Source organism: Lacerta agilis, chromosome 16 (genome assembly GCF_009819535.1).
Source record: "Lacerta agilis isolate rLacAgi1 chromosome 16, rLacAgi1.pri, whole genome shotgun sequence".
NCBI classification, from domain to species: Eukaryota; Metazoa; Chordata; class Lepidosauria; order Squamata; family Lacertidae; genus Lacerta; species Lacerta agilis.
The window spans coordinates 2,911,016-2,926,195 of record NC_046327.1 but is presented as its reverse complement, the minus strand read 5'-3'; the positions used below and the strand labels follow the sequence as shown (position 1 = coordinate 2,926,195).

Here is a 15,180-nt window from a genome sequence, read left to right as displayed (position 1 = left end):
TCTCAAGGTTGTGTATGAAGCAGACGTGAAAGCAATTTTAAAAAGAAGAAATATAACTAAGAAAACAAAAAGTGAATGTTGAACAATTACACCTCAACAAGACTAAAGAGGCTATTATAAACAAGCAGAAGAAAAATCTCTTTACTGTCAGCAAGAAGCTGTGCAATGAAAGGGTTAATCTAATCTCCCTAGGGAGGGAGTTCCATAATCAAGGGGGTGCCCCAGAAAACCCACCCCGCGTTCCTGTCTAGTGTTAGTCTATATGCAATCCATTACAGTGCCCAGGCAATATATTGCTTAGACAGTAATCATAGCAGCCAACACTTAAGCCTTCCCAATAAAATATTTGAGGGCACACTCACAAAGCTGATGGACATTGCAATTCAAATGGTGTGTGCATGCCACATCTTGTGATTATGCAGGGCAGGCTTACCTGCCCCCCCCCCCCATATTTTATTCAAGTTAGCACCCCTGACTGCAATTCCGTTCCCACTTACCTGGGAGTATGCCCCACTGAACTCAATGAGACTTCCATCTGAGCAGACGTGTATAAGATTGTGCTGAAAGTTTCTGACTATATTTAGACTTCTGTGTCACTTTGTTGGGAACGTTAACTTCCTTTTACCATCTGCCCTTTGTTTAACAGATGTATTATTGCAGTTCAGATGCATTCATCTGCACTACCTTGGAATTATTTTTCGATTAGGTACTTTAAATAGCTTTTGCCCTTGCATTGGATGCAATTTTGTTTTCATAGAGAGTATATAGGACATTAAGACATAATGGCTAGACTGACTGCTGTCTGAAAGGTTAAAACTGAATTCTTTTTTAAAAAAATTGCTGTTGTGTTTAGGTTTTGGAACTGGAAAGGAGGCTAAAGAGTTTCGAGAGAGAATCAAGGAGATTGAAGGAAATCAACAAAGAGTTAACAAAAGGTAACAGTTATCTGAAAGCATTGCTCAAACAGCAGAAGGAAGAAGCAGAGGCCAGGGAGAAGGAGCTGGAGATGCTACTGAAACAAATCAAAGAAGCCCACGAGGACAAAGCAGACCTGCTGCTGCTGGTAGATGGGCTAGAGAGAGAGGTTGCCTCTCTGAAGAGGCAAGTGGCAGAAGCAAACTCGCTGAGAGATGAAAACGAGGATCTACTGAGTCATGTGAGGCAATTGCAGAGTTCGCTGGACAGAGCAAGGACAGTGCCTTCCATGACCAAAGCGGAGGCATCCTGCGGGCAATGTCTGTGTAACAGTAGAAGTGCCAAAGTTAAGTTGAAAACAGGGAAGAAGAAAGGCTTAGTGGGATATCACCAGTCTCTTCTCAATCAGTCCATCAAGGTTATGAGTGGTGTATTTGAGAACTTCAATAAGGACGGCTGGGAGGATGTGAGTGAAAGCAGGTACGGCTCTCATTAACTTCGCTCTGTAGAGGGGACACTGTGCATATGTAAAGTACTAGCAAATAGAGATTGAATTTTAACTACTGTCGATTTGGTATTCAGAAAAAATACTGTCAGAGCCTTTGAAATATCTTGGGAGGTCTTGTTCTGAGTTTATTGACTGAAATTTGCATGCAAAATTAGCCACAACTGCACGAGTATTTGAGTAGGTGCCAGGAAACCCAAAAGAAGGCGATGCTTGATTTCTTCCAGTGATGCTATTTTCATGCAGTCATGAGGCTTGAAATTGACAGTTTGGCAGGTTGATTTAATTTGCTGGCCCTTTGCATATTCACCACTGACAGCTAAGGATTCCCAGGCAAGCCTTGCGAAGTCGGTTTAGTTATCTTGTGACATGCCGACCCGGGAGTAGAAACATTTCCCCCCCTTAATTTAGTTAGATAAATTTTGAATGACCCATTTCAGCTTGCAACCAGATGTCTACAAGCTGTTTAACGTCCTTTAAATTAAGGATCATCCACACTAATTATTTCATGTATGTTTATGTGCAGTCATTGTACTAACTTTAATTGAATGATGGTTGAAAAATCAGTTCTGTAAAGGTAAGTATAACTGCATAGGTGCTTAGAAAAAGTCCTTAGCAAATGCTATTTCCGATCCTGAAATGAAACCACTTCAGGATGTTTCCATAGGTTGTAAGAGGCCAATGGGTGCAAAGTTCCTCAGCTTCCCACTTGATATCATTTCATATATATAATGTGCATAACCCAATTTTCAGAACTTGCCATTTGCACATGAGAATAATGCCCTGAATATTTTCGAGTATTCCTGGTAGGGGTTAGCTCATGTTCATTTTTTAAAAGAAATCTTATGAATGTTGTAAAATCAAACAAATTTATCACACCCCTGTTCATGTTCAACCTGAATTGTATAGTACATTTGTAAATCTGCAGTTATGCAAAGTTGGTTTTGGACAGTTATTTGTATTCATCGAATGAACCAAATGTGTGCAGAATAAGTCTGCAGTAAGAAACATCTGCTTTAAAAATGTGTAGAACAAAGCATCTTCCAGGTCATGTGATGTTTGTCTTATCCAACAACAATTTAAAATCCTTTGTAACAATGTGCACATTATCTTTATAACATGTTTAATAGTTTAGATGTGGGTGGGGAACCCATGGCCCGCCAAAGGTTAATTGGACTCTAGTTCCCATCAGCCCCAGCCACCATGCTTAAGGATGATGGGAGTTAGAGTCCAGCAATAAATGGAGGACTCCAGGTTCCTCATCCATGGTTTCGATCAGACATTGACTTTAATTTGAAATCTTGATAATGTATAAATTTTGTAGCTTTCACATTCCTTCCACAACAGCAGGAGTGGTCATTTTCAGTTTCCACTACTAAAGGTGGCGATATCACAGAAACATAACACTGTTTGGTTGTAAGTAGTTTTGGCCGTGATGGAAACATTGGATGTTCTGGAGGTCTCTTTTCATCTCAAGTATTTGATCGTGTGCTTGTGTTTGTGTGTATAATGTTAAGGGCTTAGGAAGCTGTCATGGATTGAGTTAGGTCATCAGTGTTGCCTTATACCAGTTTCCCCACCCTGACCGCATCTTGTTGTTTTGGATTACAGTTCCCATCAGCCTCAGTCTACATGGTGAGTGGTCAGAGATAATGTGCATTGTAGTCCAAAGCACCAACAATCTGAATCAGCTGCATTCAGATATGCTAAATCAGTGCTCTCAAGATACAAAAGAAACATACTCGGCACATGTATCCTTAGAGGCAATCAGATGAAGCTTAATTCAGTTTTAAAAGTTTGAGATTAAGTTCTCCCTTGCCATCACTGAAGGCTTTCAGTCGGCATATTCTTTAAGTCACCTCAAAGTAAGCTGGGCATTGTTGCTTTTCATATTTATCAATGATCCTGTGCCCTTTATATGGTTACCATTAGGTTTTTTCTGAATTCTGGGGGAAAGTTCTCCCACATATTTGGGGACAAGAAAGGCCACATGTGGCCTATGCAGAAATGTCACGCCTATGCCAGTGAAAATATAATGTCTGAACTATACATAACCCTGTCTAGAGAAGAGAACTAATGGCTTCTCAGAATTTTCCCAATACACATATTTCCTTAAAGAAAAACAGAACAATTATTCTATTCTGGATCTTTAGATACGGGTTGCAACATCCAAGGGTCAAGTGATAAGTGGCCCCCAGAGTCCTGGGCAACTAATGCAAGGAATCAGAGCCGTTGTTGGGATTTCTTGGTGCTGTTTCCTTTCTCCATTCCCTTTCCTTAAGCAGGAAGCATCCATTATATTTTAAAAGGGATCAAAATAAAGACAATGAAATTACATTCTTATAGTCAATACGTCATATAACTTATTTCTGGAAATTTCAGAATATTGGGTGAAGGTTTGGAGGACTGAGGTCCTTCTCTGAGGGTCTTCTGCTGCGTTCCCTCACAGTCACAGGGAGGCAGGCAGAGGGCCTTCTCGGTAGTGGCGCCCTCCCTTTGGAAACCCTTCAGATGTCTAGGAGATAAAGAATTACACAACTTTTAGAAGACATCTGAAAGCAGCCTTTTATTGGGAGGTTTTTAATGCTTGGTGTTTTTTAGATATGCAGTAAGCTGCCCAGAGTGGCTGGGGAAACCCAGCCTGATGTGTGGGGTAATAATAATAATAATAATAATAATAATAATAATAATAATAGCACTTTAGTTTGTGTGTTTGTTTTTTTCTAGATCATTGTGTGGTTGCTTTATTTGCTGCTTTATTGGATAATTGGAGATCATTAAACCCCAATGTTCTAATGTTTCCAAATCTGGTCTTCATAGTGACTCTGAAACACCAGTTTCCGAAAATCTGGAGACAATAACTGCAAAAAGAGCACAGCATAGTCCACTGACAGACAGAAATGACCAACAGGAACAAAATAAGGTGGAAGATAATTGCATGCCTCCAAACAGTGTGCATTTAGAAGGGCCAAGCAAAATATGCTACAAAAAGGTAAAAATTGACTTGAGCACATTTCACCATGCTGCTCTTCAATGTATGTGACAAATATTTAATGGTGATCAAATGCATTTGTCTTGTACATCGTGGTTCCTCTTAAGAGATGTTAACAGAGTGGCAGGGGATCAAACTATGAGGAAGTGGCAACATCACAAGTCTGATAAGGCATGAACAAGCTGGCTAAACAGCCACTCTCTTATCAAATATTGTTAGTGTTGTGTGGCATTGTACTGGTGCAGCAGCTGAAAATCACATCCTAAGCATTTACTTACCTCTGCAATAGATCTTGCAATCAGTCACAAGTATAGTAGCCCTGTATGAAACCTGTGCTGTGTGGCAACTATTTCTTTAAAGTCACTCACAACATGGATCTCTCTGTTTTCACAGTGTCACTGCAAATCCTGTTTGCATCTGTGTAGGTATCAGGTGTTCCTGCTTGGCTCATCAGGCAATGCACCCTTCACACCGTTATTTGTTGTCCAAAGAGAGCTTATAGTTTATATCAGGAGTCCCCAAACTAAGGCCCGGGGGCCGGATGCAGCCCAAACGCCTTCTAAATCCGACCCGCGGACGGTCCGGGAATCAGCGTGTTCCTACATGAGTAGAATGTGTGCTTTTATTTAAAATGCATCTCTGGGTTATTTGTGGGGCATAGGAATTCATTCATATATTTTTTTTCAAAATATAGTCCGGCCCCCCACAAGGTCTGAGGGACAGTGGACCGGCCCCCTGCTGAAAAGGTTTGCTGACTCCTGGTTTATATGAACCCTGATATTCAGCTGTTAAATGCTGTTCTAGTAGGAGCCATGATTGAGCTGAATAAGATTTGCATTGGCATTTCAGATATGTGTTCCACAGAGAACTTTTTGTTTGGTATCTCGCAATGTTTCTTAGCATAATAGTGTGTTTGGGAAGATGCCTTGATCTGCATTAAGGTATATTTTGATGGTCTGTCTGAGTGATTGCCCGGGTGAGTTTCCAGAGTTTTTTCTCCTCCACAGAGCAGCCTTCCAGTTATGCAGGGCGCAATTGACCACTCCTGTATTCTTACTGCTCTCACCTTACTAAGCAGCACATGCACAATCCCAAGTTTTATGTATTCAGAGTTCAGTAAATACAGGAAGTGCTTCACTTTCTACATGGTTGATTAGTCTCGTTGATTCACAAAGGGAAGGATAATCTGTAGCTTTTTAAACAAAATAGTTTTTATTAAATGTTTCCTTGTGTTAGAAAACAAACAAGTAAACAAGTAAAAGTGCATATAGCACCTCCACTTTCATAGAATCTATTTCACAGTTCGTTTACATTTGGTATGGGACACTATTGTCATAATGTGCTGTTGGGGGTAAAAGAGAGCGGAGGGAGGGAGGGGGATAATGATTTTTCATCCTAGTGCATAGTGTTTGTGCAGGGTTTTCGTGTCAGCGTCATGAGGGTAGGTTATGTGTGTGCATATGTGTATAGATAGATAGATAGATAGGCATTGCAAGAGATTAGAGAGTCCAGAACTTGGTTGGTTGCATTCAGTTTGTTACAGTGTGGTTTGATGATATGGGTTGTTGTTGTTGTTTGGTAGGGTCAGATTATTCATATTGATTTGTATCCTATTGCGTGGGATAGGTAATTGTTTAGTTGTGCTGTATGTGTGAAAAAGGGGAGCCACACCAGGGTGAAGGTGTCCTCCTTTGCTGATCTGTAGCTTTTTAAAATACCCAACTATCTCATGTGTAGTCACATGCTCTACTATTCTGTACATGTTTCTTTTTGGGGACTCTAGCAAAAGAAAGAAACAGAAGTAGTTCCTTTCCACAGAAAGAAGATCTTGCATACAGTTATCATCCCAAGTAAAGGTAAGATTCTTACAAAACGCTTGCATTGTTTGTGAAAAGTAAAGTTTATCATCCTGTTATCATTGCACTGTAATATCTGTGTAGAGTGACTTTTAATGTACGGTAATCTAAGCCAGTTAAATATCACATATGCACGTATTTTTCTCCTACCCCTGGTATCTGAGGCCAATTTCTGTTCATGAACATTAGCAGGGTTTTGAGCAGTAACAGAACAGTACAGACCGCCTTCTGTGATCCATGCAGTACCAAACTGCTGCCCTTTACTTATTTACCAGAAGCATAAATGACCCTAAATAAAAACAAGTTGAGAATACACTGATAACTGGGTGAGCATATTCATGACTGCATTAGTGCAGTCTTGCTTCTGACCTAATCCCAAGTATTTGGGGAAAGTAGGGTATCCAGCTGAAGTAAGAAAGGTGTTGGTCAAATTCTGGACAAATTCTTACCTGGGAGAGTGCAGTATTCTTCATGTCTGCCTTGTATTCTGAGGGGGGGGGGAGCACAGCCAGTACTCTCTGGAGTTACGTTTGCAGGTCAAGAAGAATGACTCAGAGTTTAGGAACTCGGAGGGCATTTCCTTCAGCACAGTATGATCCAAAATAAAACGCTAACACCAGGCGTGCTCCACCTGTTTTCTCTACTATGTTAACCAATGTGCTTTCAAATTTGCAAAGAGAGAAATTTGAAGACACACCCTCTTCACTTCTGATACGTTACTTTTAAATAGTCTTCTATCAGTCATGCACACAGCATCTAGCATGCATTTAATGCCCACATAGTGGTACTGTATACTAAATCCTGCATTGTCTCAGCTAGAAAAGGGGGCTTGATTGGGACTTGATTCTAAAGAATGTTTGGTTGTGAGGCATTAAAGTGTGAAGAGAGGATGACCATTTCATCAAAGGTCAATGGAAAGCAACAAATTAATTGTTCATCTCTGTGACCAATGTTTAGTAAACAGAGAGAAGAGAAGTATCGTGGGTCAGAAACCTGGCTGTGCCATTTTACTCAGGGGACGGATTACATCCTTACAGCAGCAGTTAGCCATTCTTCAGAATTCAAAAAAGACAGCCATGTCATCCCTCAAAAAGTCCAGCGAAACAAATACAAAATTAACATCCCAGCTGCATCTTGTTGAACAAAGACTTCAGGCCAGCAAGCAAACTATTCAGGTAATGGTACACTGTAGTCTCGACATGCAAGAAAACCAAAGTTTGGTGGCCAAATTAATCACATACATCTGTTTACCTATCTATCTGAATTCAGAGATAGCTGTGGGTGCATGACACTGTTATTGTGAAATTCACAAAGGTACATTACACTTCTGGATGTGGAGATTCCATGTAGCTATCCGTCAAAAAATATGAACACCCACCTGTCACTTGTTTGTCTTGTGGTAAAGGAATACAGGTAGTGCTCATATTGGCATATTCCTCCTGAGCAATCTTCCGATGGTAAGTTAATTGAAAGCCATAAATAATGTAGCTAACTGCAAAAGACTGTGTTGGACTGGCACGTGATCAAAGCCTAGAAATTATCCTTACCTACTCAGGGCTGCTGAGGACAGGGCTGCTGAGGACAGGTAGAACTGGATTTTGGCAAATGTTTTTTTCCAGATGTCTTCATCCTTTCTCCTCCCCTAGATGACCAGAGATTTTGAAATGTAACTTTTGAGAAAATATGGAAACTAAACCACATTTTTCCTTGCTGCCTTTACTAAGAAACACACTAGACGCAGGTTACCAGAAAAAGTAATTCTCTCCAAGCCAAGAGAGAGAGAGAGGAAAAAACTGTTGCAGAAAGTTGGGCAAAATATCTATACAAGTTATGTGCCAAATCTCAGCATCCAATTTTAATTTTCTGATTTCAACCAGTTATGCTTAACATGCTCTATTAGTGCTACCAAAGGAGAAATCACTTTAAGAAGAGGTTTCGGCTAACATCCAGTGAAAATTAAGGAGGTAAAACATCGCTGTAGTCACTGCAGGAACATATGCATTTTAGAGGTAGCTTTGTGTTTCAAAAGACCAAGTGATAGAAAAAAACACATTTTTAGTACTGCTTGTGATCAAGAAATTGGCTGGTTAGCTCTCCCAAACAATCCACAAGCTGTAAATCAATGGGCAAACTTTAGTTATAGCTCATGAGTCTGGGTTCCGGTGATACACCAAGCCAAATTTTGGCTTGGATCAGCAAAAATTCTCTCCAAGATTGTGTGCATTGGTGCCAAGCCAAGGTTTGGTTTAGTGTGATATGAGAACTAGGTCACTGAGTAGTAATGTAGTAACTTAGTGGGCAGCAGGAGATACTGACATGTGCTTTTTATAATGTGATGTTACACTTACAATTCACTCTGGAAATGTTGTAATAGATGTAGATGATCTTTGGCATCTATTGATTACAAAAGTTTGTGGACAACAGCAGATATTTTCTTATGCTATTATCTTTTAATGACGTGCTGTCATGCTTACTGCCCACCCACGTAATATTTTAATGGATGTAGATGGTTTTTGGCATCTATAGGCTACAAAGCAGGATAGGATGAAAGTGAAAATACAAGCCACTGGAATGATCTGGACGGGTTTAAAATTGTGGATGTTAGTAGCTGTATGGAAAGTTGCTCTTAGCTCAAAAAAACCACCCCTGCTTATACATCATAAAAACTTGTTAATGTAACATTATTTGTATACCTAATTCATGACCCTGGATTCAACGCAGCCTGGTAAGTCAGCTTTTGTTAACATAGTATGCGTAGACAAGATAACCTTTTGACTGAATGGAACAGGAGAAAAAGGTATGTAAATCAACACAAACAGGTGTTCATTCAGTCAATACTTTATCATCATCCCCATGGACTCTGGTCGTACAAGATCAGCTCTAGATTTAAGATGTAAATGTTCCAGATGTTCATTTTCGAGACTGATTTTACAGTTCCTGCAACCCGAGGATTGGCTGGCGTCTGTTTCCTGGATGGCTAGATTCATTCTCCCTCCCTCCCCCCCTCTCTAGATTCTCTCTCTCTCTCTCTCTCTCTCTCTCTCTCTCTCACACACACACACACACACACACGGTGCATGTTTGTAACTATCTCATAATATGTATGTTGGATGTAATATTTTCTCTTAGTTACATGAATTATCTGTAGAATTCCAGAGCCCATATTGTGTTATCTTTGCAATGAAAACCTTGCCCCCCATATTTTCCAGCAAAATTACCGCAGGGTGACTGCACATTTGGGATTTGTTATACAGTTTCCGAGACTCATCATAAGTACTGAAACAAGACCTTCTGTTTGTGAGTAAAGTAGTTAGGCTTTCCACTCAGTGTGTAGAAATCACAGCTGGAGTTGTTACTTAATGTGGAAGTGATGGGATCTGATCTTTCAGGAGTTCCTTAGAAAAATGTCATGGAAGAATTATTGGCAAAATTCAGGGAAACTCTTTTTAAAAGCGTGTTTTTTTCCTTACACCCCCTGTGTCTAATGGCAGTGCTGGAATTTCCATCACCAGATGTCTTCTCAGATTAAGACATCCTCTGCTGTACATACTAGGCTAATGACAATTATACATGGGTAAGATATAACATTAGCATAGCAAAAACTCATAGAGGCGCAAGGGATGCAAGATACAATGCAGAACAGCCATACTGTAATTTAAGTCAGTAATCATTGCCTTTTAAATGTAGCGACCCAATTACAAAGCCCCCCCCACGACAAAGTTACCCAGAATCCTTTGCTCCCATTCCCATAGTGCTACAGAAGTGGCTCCGCAGGAGTAATCGCATTGTTTTATGGGTTGCCTTTGACATCTGAAAAGGACTGAGTAGCTGAGCAAACCCTCCTCATCTGAAGAGGCCAGGCTTTAAAAAAGGGAACAGACTTGCAACCTGCCAGGCAACTGTTTGCAGCTCCTTTGGGCAGCAGTACACAAAGGCTGTGAAGCAGCTCCTCTTCCAGATGTGTAACTGTTGTTTCTCTTTAAAGCCTCTGCTTGGGATTGCTGTGTTTCAGGCTAAAGAATTCCTCCAGTAGCATTTCCAAAACTACTGCAGGCGTTTCTTAAAGAGTTCCAGTGATGCTAGTAATTTGTAAAAGAAAATCTTTGTTGTTCAATGCTTTCTGTGTTTTACACTGAAAACCTCCTTAGCATTTCAGAGCTCTGTTGGCTTAATGGAGGTAAATTTTGCTTTAACTTGGTATATCTTTAGAAGAGACTGATTTACTTGTATCATTGTCAAACACTTAAATTGAATTCACAAAAGCAAAAGCCCTGCTATCAATTCCATTCTAGTCATTGCTTTTCTCTGCCCTCTCTCAGCTGTATCTCACAGAAAACCCAATTTCACAACTCATTCTCATTCACTGCCTCTCCCCTAGCTGGACCCTAAGCCCCTTTTTTGTGTGCCTCCTCCACAAGAGGTCCAGAGGGTGGCAACACGAGAATGGGCCTTTTCTGCAGTGGCTCCCCATTTGTGGAATGCTCTTCCCAGTGAGGCTCGCCTGATGCCTTCATTATATACCTATAGGTGTTGTTGTTGTTGTTCAGTCGTTCAGTCGTGTCCGACTCTTCGTGACCCCATGGACCAGAGTACGCCAGGCACGCCTATCCATCACTGCCTCTCGCAGTTTGGCCAAACTCATATTAGTAGCTTCAAGAACACTGTCCAACCATCTCATCCTCTGTCGTCCCCTTCTCCTTGTGCCCTCCATCTTTCCCAACATCAGGGTCTTTTCTAGGGATTCTTCTCTTCTCATGAGGTGGCCAAAGTACTGGAGCCTCAACTTCAGGATCTGTCCTTCTAGTGAGCACTCAGGGCTGATTTCTTTGAGAATGGATAGGTTTGATCTTCTTGCAGTCCACGGGACTCTCAAGAGTCTCCTCCAGCACCATAATTCAAAAGCATCAATTCTACGGCGATCAGCCTTCTTTATGGTCCAGCTCTCACTTCTGTACATTACTACTGGGAAAACCATAGCTTTAACTATACGGACTTTTGTCGGCAAGGTGATGTCTTTGCTTTTTAAGATGCTGTCTAGGTTTGTCATTGCTTTTCTCCCAAGAAGCAGGCATCTTCTAATCTCGTGACTGCTGTCACCATCTGCAGTGATCATGGAACCCAAGAAAGTGAAATCTCTCACTGCCTCCATTTCTTCCCCTTCTATTTGCCAGGAGGTGATGGGACCAGTGGCCATGATCTTAGTTTTTTTGATGTTGAGCTTCAGACCATATTTTGCGCTCTCTTCTTTCACCCTCATTAAAAGGTTCTTCAATTCTTCCTCACTTTCTGCCATCAAGGTAGTATCATCAGCATATCTGAGGTTGTTGATATTTTTTCCGGCAATCTTAATTCCAGTTGGGGATTCATCCAGTCCAGCCTTTCGCATGATGTATTCTGCATATAAGTTAAATACCTATAGGTACCTGGCCAAAACATTCCTCTTTAACCAGGTCTTGGCTGATTGAAATACAATGCCCTTTTAAAATGTGTATTTGGGGGGGATTATTGGGGTTTTTTTGTTTTTGTTTTTATTACTTTTTATATTGTGGTTTTATGTTGAGAACTGCCCTGAGACCTGTGGGTATAGGGCAGTATACACATTTAATAAATAAGAACAATAATAATAATAATGTATACCAGTTCCTGACTTTCCATCACACCCCAGTATCTATAACACAGGGTGATTGAGAAACAGAATCCAGGCTGAAGCTGTGCAGATTTAGGCTATGGGGCTGCACATATTGCAGCTGATTTCTACACATACAGTTGTCTGCAGTGTGGGATTTTTGTTTTTGTCCCAGCCACAGATCAGCAGGGTTGGAAGCAAGTTTTTCTGATCAAGGTCTGACCGATTTCCATGGGCGGGCAGGGATTTTTGTATCATTCCAGACGTTGGGACATGCTAGCTGCTACACAGGTCTGGTAGAAGCCATCTGAAGTTGTTTGCCCCAGACACTTTTCTTGTGTTCAGGACTTTCTGCTAATGTGGGTGGCATTGTGTTGGAGCTGACCTTTAAAGCCCTCAACAGCCTCGGCCTGTATACCTGAATGAGCGTCTCCACCCCATCATTTGGCCCGGAAACTGAGGTCCAGCCCCAAGGGCCTTCTGGTGGTTTCCATACAGGGAACCAGGCAGAGGGCCTTCTTGCTGGTGTCACCTTCCGTGTGGAACGCCCTTCCATGAGAAGTCAAGGAGATAAGTAACTATACAACCCTTAAAAGACACCAGAAGGCAGCCCTGTATAGGGAAGTTATTAATGTTTGATGTTTTACTTTGTTTTTATATACCGTATGCTGGAAACCACCCAGAGTAGTTGGGGCAAGCCAGTCAAATGGACAGGGTATAAATAATAAAATTGTTATTATAATTATTGAATTGTTCTCTGGCTAGTGGGTGGGTGGTCCCTTGGTGACTGGGTCTGGGTGACCTTTTTGGGTTCCATTTCAGCGTTATGATACTAATTAGTAACTCTTTCATTTTGTGACATACATATTTTTTAAAGTACAAGGGCATGATACAGTAGGAGATTTTTCCTTTCCATAGGTTTATGTTTCCGCGATCAAACAAAATGCCTTTTATGTTCTACTGATCTCTAAAGCAGGATTGCTATTTAAAAAGTCTTCCATTATTAATGAACTTACATAGGCTGCATGTTGGAAATGCGGCTTATTCATAAATTACAGCAGCTGTTTGGCATGAATCAGACCTGTCTGAGTGCTTATATTCATTGTAATGCAAACTGAATGTTGATAGATGCTAGATGCTAAAAAGGTATAATGTGGCAAGGCAAGTGAATTATCCTCAAAGAGGGAGTGCTGGTATTCAAATACTGGTGCATAGCCTTCCTAGAAAACAAAGGCAGGTCCCTGTGGATTTCCTTGGCATAAAGTAAGGGGCCCGATTCAGTTGATGTTCAGCACTTGAAACTCCCGTTTCCAACAAGCCCGTTAGGTATGTGCTTTATATTCTTGTATTTAAATACTGGGAGTTTAAAACTGTATATGGCCCTCTCCTTTTAGTTGAAAACTTAATACAAACTATATCAATTTTTTTCCTGTACGTATGGCATGATTTTGCTATAATTGTATCACAAGTTTTCATTTGTGATTCATTCCAGTGCAAAGCAAATCCCTTATTTTATTTTTGTTTTGTTTTCTTGATAGTGGTTTATAACACAGAACTCTTTCTTTAAAATATACAATTTCTGGGTGTCATATAATAATTCATGATGCTGATAATATGTTACTTAATAGTTATACCATTTCTTAATCGCTTTAAGCTAAAACTGATAAACTTTATAAGTGTTCCCCCAAGCATGTTACTTTTAACATATTGTATTTATTTTTGTATTTAATAATGATTGCTCTCACATGAAAGAATAAAAAAGCTAATGGTGTCTGGAAGAGTCAATGTTCCCCATCTCTGTTTCAAAGAAAGGAAATCTATCACTGAATCATAGGATTAGAGGGTGCTGCTTCTAAATTGTGTTCTAGAACCAGTCATTTGTATCTTTTATTATTCTAATTACTCACTCATAAAAGGAGTTAAAACCATCAACATTGCCTATGCCCTAGCATGTACAAAAGTCACTTTAAAAAAAGCTTTTAATTGCTTCTTTAGTTACATACAACTTTTGTGTGTGTGTTCCAGATACAAAAGCAGTTGTCCTGTATAGATACAATTTAACGCATCTAAACCTAAACTAAAACAATCTAAGATGAGAAGCAAATGTCTCCTGGATGGAAACTGTTTGCACATTCTGGAAAATTTATAAATTCCTTTATATTTGCATATTGGGGTAGGAAACATTTCCTAAGATCTTTTCTCCACTGTTGTGAAGAGGGCTCACAGAAGAGAAACAAAGTGGGTACAAGTTGGCCTTTCCTTTGCAGAGTTCAGTACTCAAGTTCTTTCTGTATCAACTATATTCAATAGCCAGTGTTGGTGGCTGCCCAGAAATTCAGAATATATCCAACCCATCAAAAAAAAAATCTGTAGCACTCTGAAAATGAAGTGCGGCTGGAGTGGTTTGAGGCTATTCCCTTCTTTCTGTGCACAATTTTTGTCAATATATTTGCATTTGATATAGGTTCAGGTATATATTCTGAAATGAATTTTTCAAGTTTGTGTGTGTGTGTGTGTGTGTGTGTGTGTCATTCTGAATTGTAGCCAGAGTACTGAATACATTTCTGCTGGCTCTACCAAAAATGAGTGGGATTAGTTCTCAGTTTCTGTTTCACAAATAAGACTGTTAGCTTCATTTTGCATGGAAACATGTAGAAACAAAACTGTAAGGCCTTTTTGTTGTTTCTTCTTCTTCTTCTTCTTCTTCTTCTTCTTCTTCTTCTTCTTCTTCTTCTTCTTCTTCTTCTTCTTCTTCTTCTTTTTATACCAAAAATGAAGCCCATGCAATTTCCCCATTCCTACAACTAAAAGCCAGCAGATTGGGTGTTGGCTCTGCCCACAGGCTGATGTAGGGCTCCCAGGATTCAGTTTGCTCCTGCCAAGTGCAGCTAGAAGGCTGTTGCCCCCATTCTTAGCTTTCTCCTCAGTTGCATTTATTGAAACCTTTCCAAGAACTCAGATGATGGACTTGCCAACTGGGCTTTCCAAGATTCTGTAACTTGAGAAGCTAGGTATTGGGATCCTAAGGCATGCCTAAATACTGTACTCTGATAAAATGTTACACTAGGTGTTTATTTTTACTTTCCTGTATGGGGTCTGGTATTTTTTCTATGTACTACCACAGCCCAATGAATGTCTTTTAGTGTTTGTGGTCTTCATAGTAAGGTTACCATATATATTTTTCAATGAATCCGGGGACACTTTTCAACTTCCTACTAATCAGGGGTCTAAGCCACAGAGCCTAGGGCTTGCCGATCAGAAGGTCGGCAGTTCGAATCCCTGCGAC

The 15,180-nt window shown here is 40.3% G+C and overlaps 1 protein-coding gene across 3 annotated transcripts in view; it reads left to right on the top strand.

The window, feature by feature from the left end:
* Positions 1-15,180, top strand: part of CNTLN (centlein) — a 160,097-nt gene that overhangs the window by 94,862 nt on the left and 50,055 nt on the right. For all 3 annotated transcript variants that reach the window (XM_033173714.1, XM_033173715.1, XM_033173713.1), the window contains 4 exons: positions 854-1,395; positions 4,241-4,412; positions 6,196-6,268; positions 7,226-7,443. In XM_033173714.1, coding sequence (XP_033029605.1) covers positions 854-1,395; positions 4,241-4,412; positions 6,196-6,268; positions 7,226-7,443 — 1,005 coding nt within the window. The remainder of the gene's footprint in view (positions 1-853; positions 1,396-4,240; positions 4,413-6,195; positions 6,269-7,225; positions 7,444-15,180) is intronic.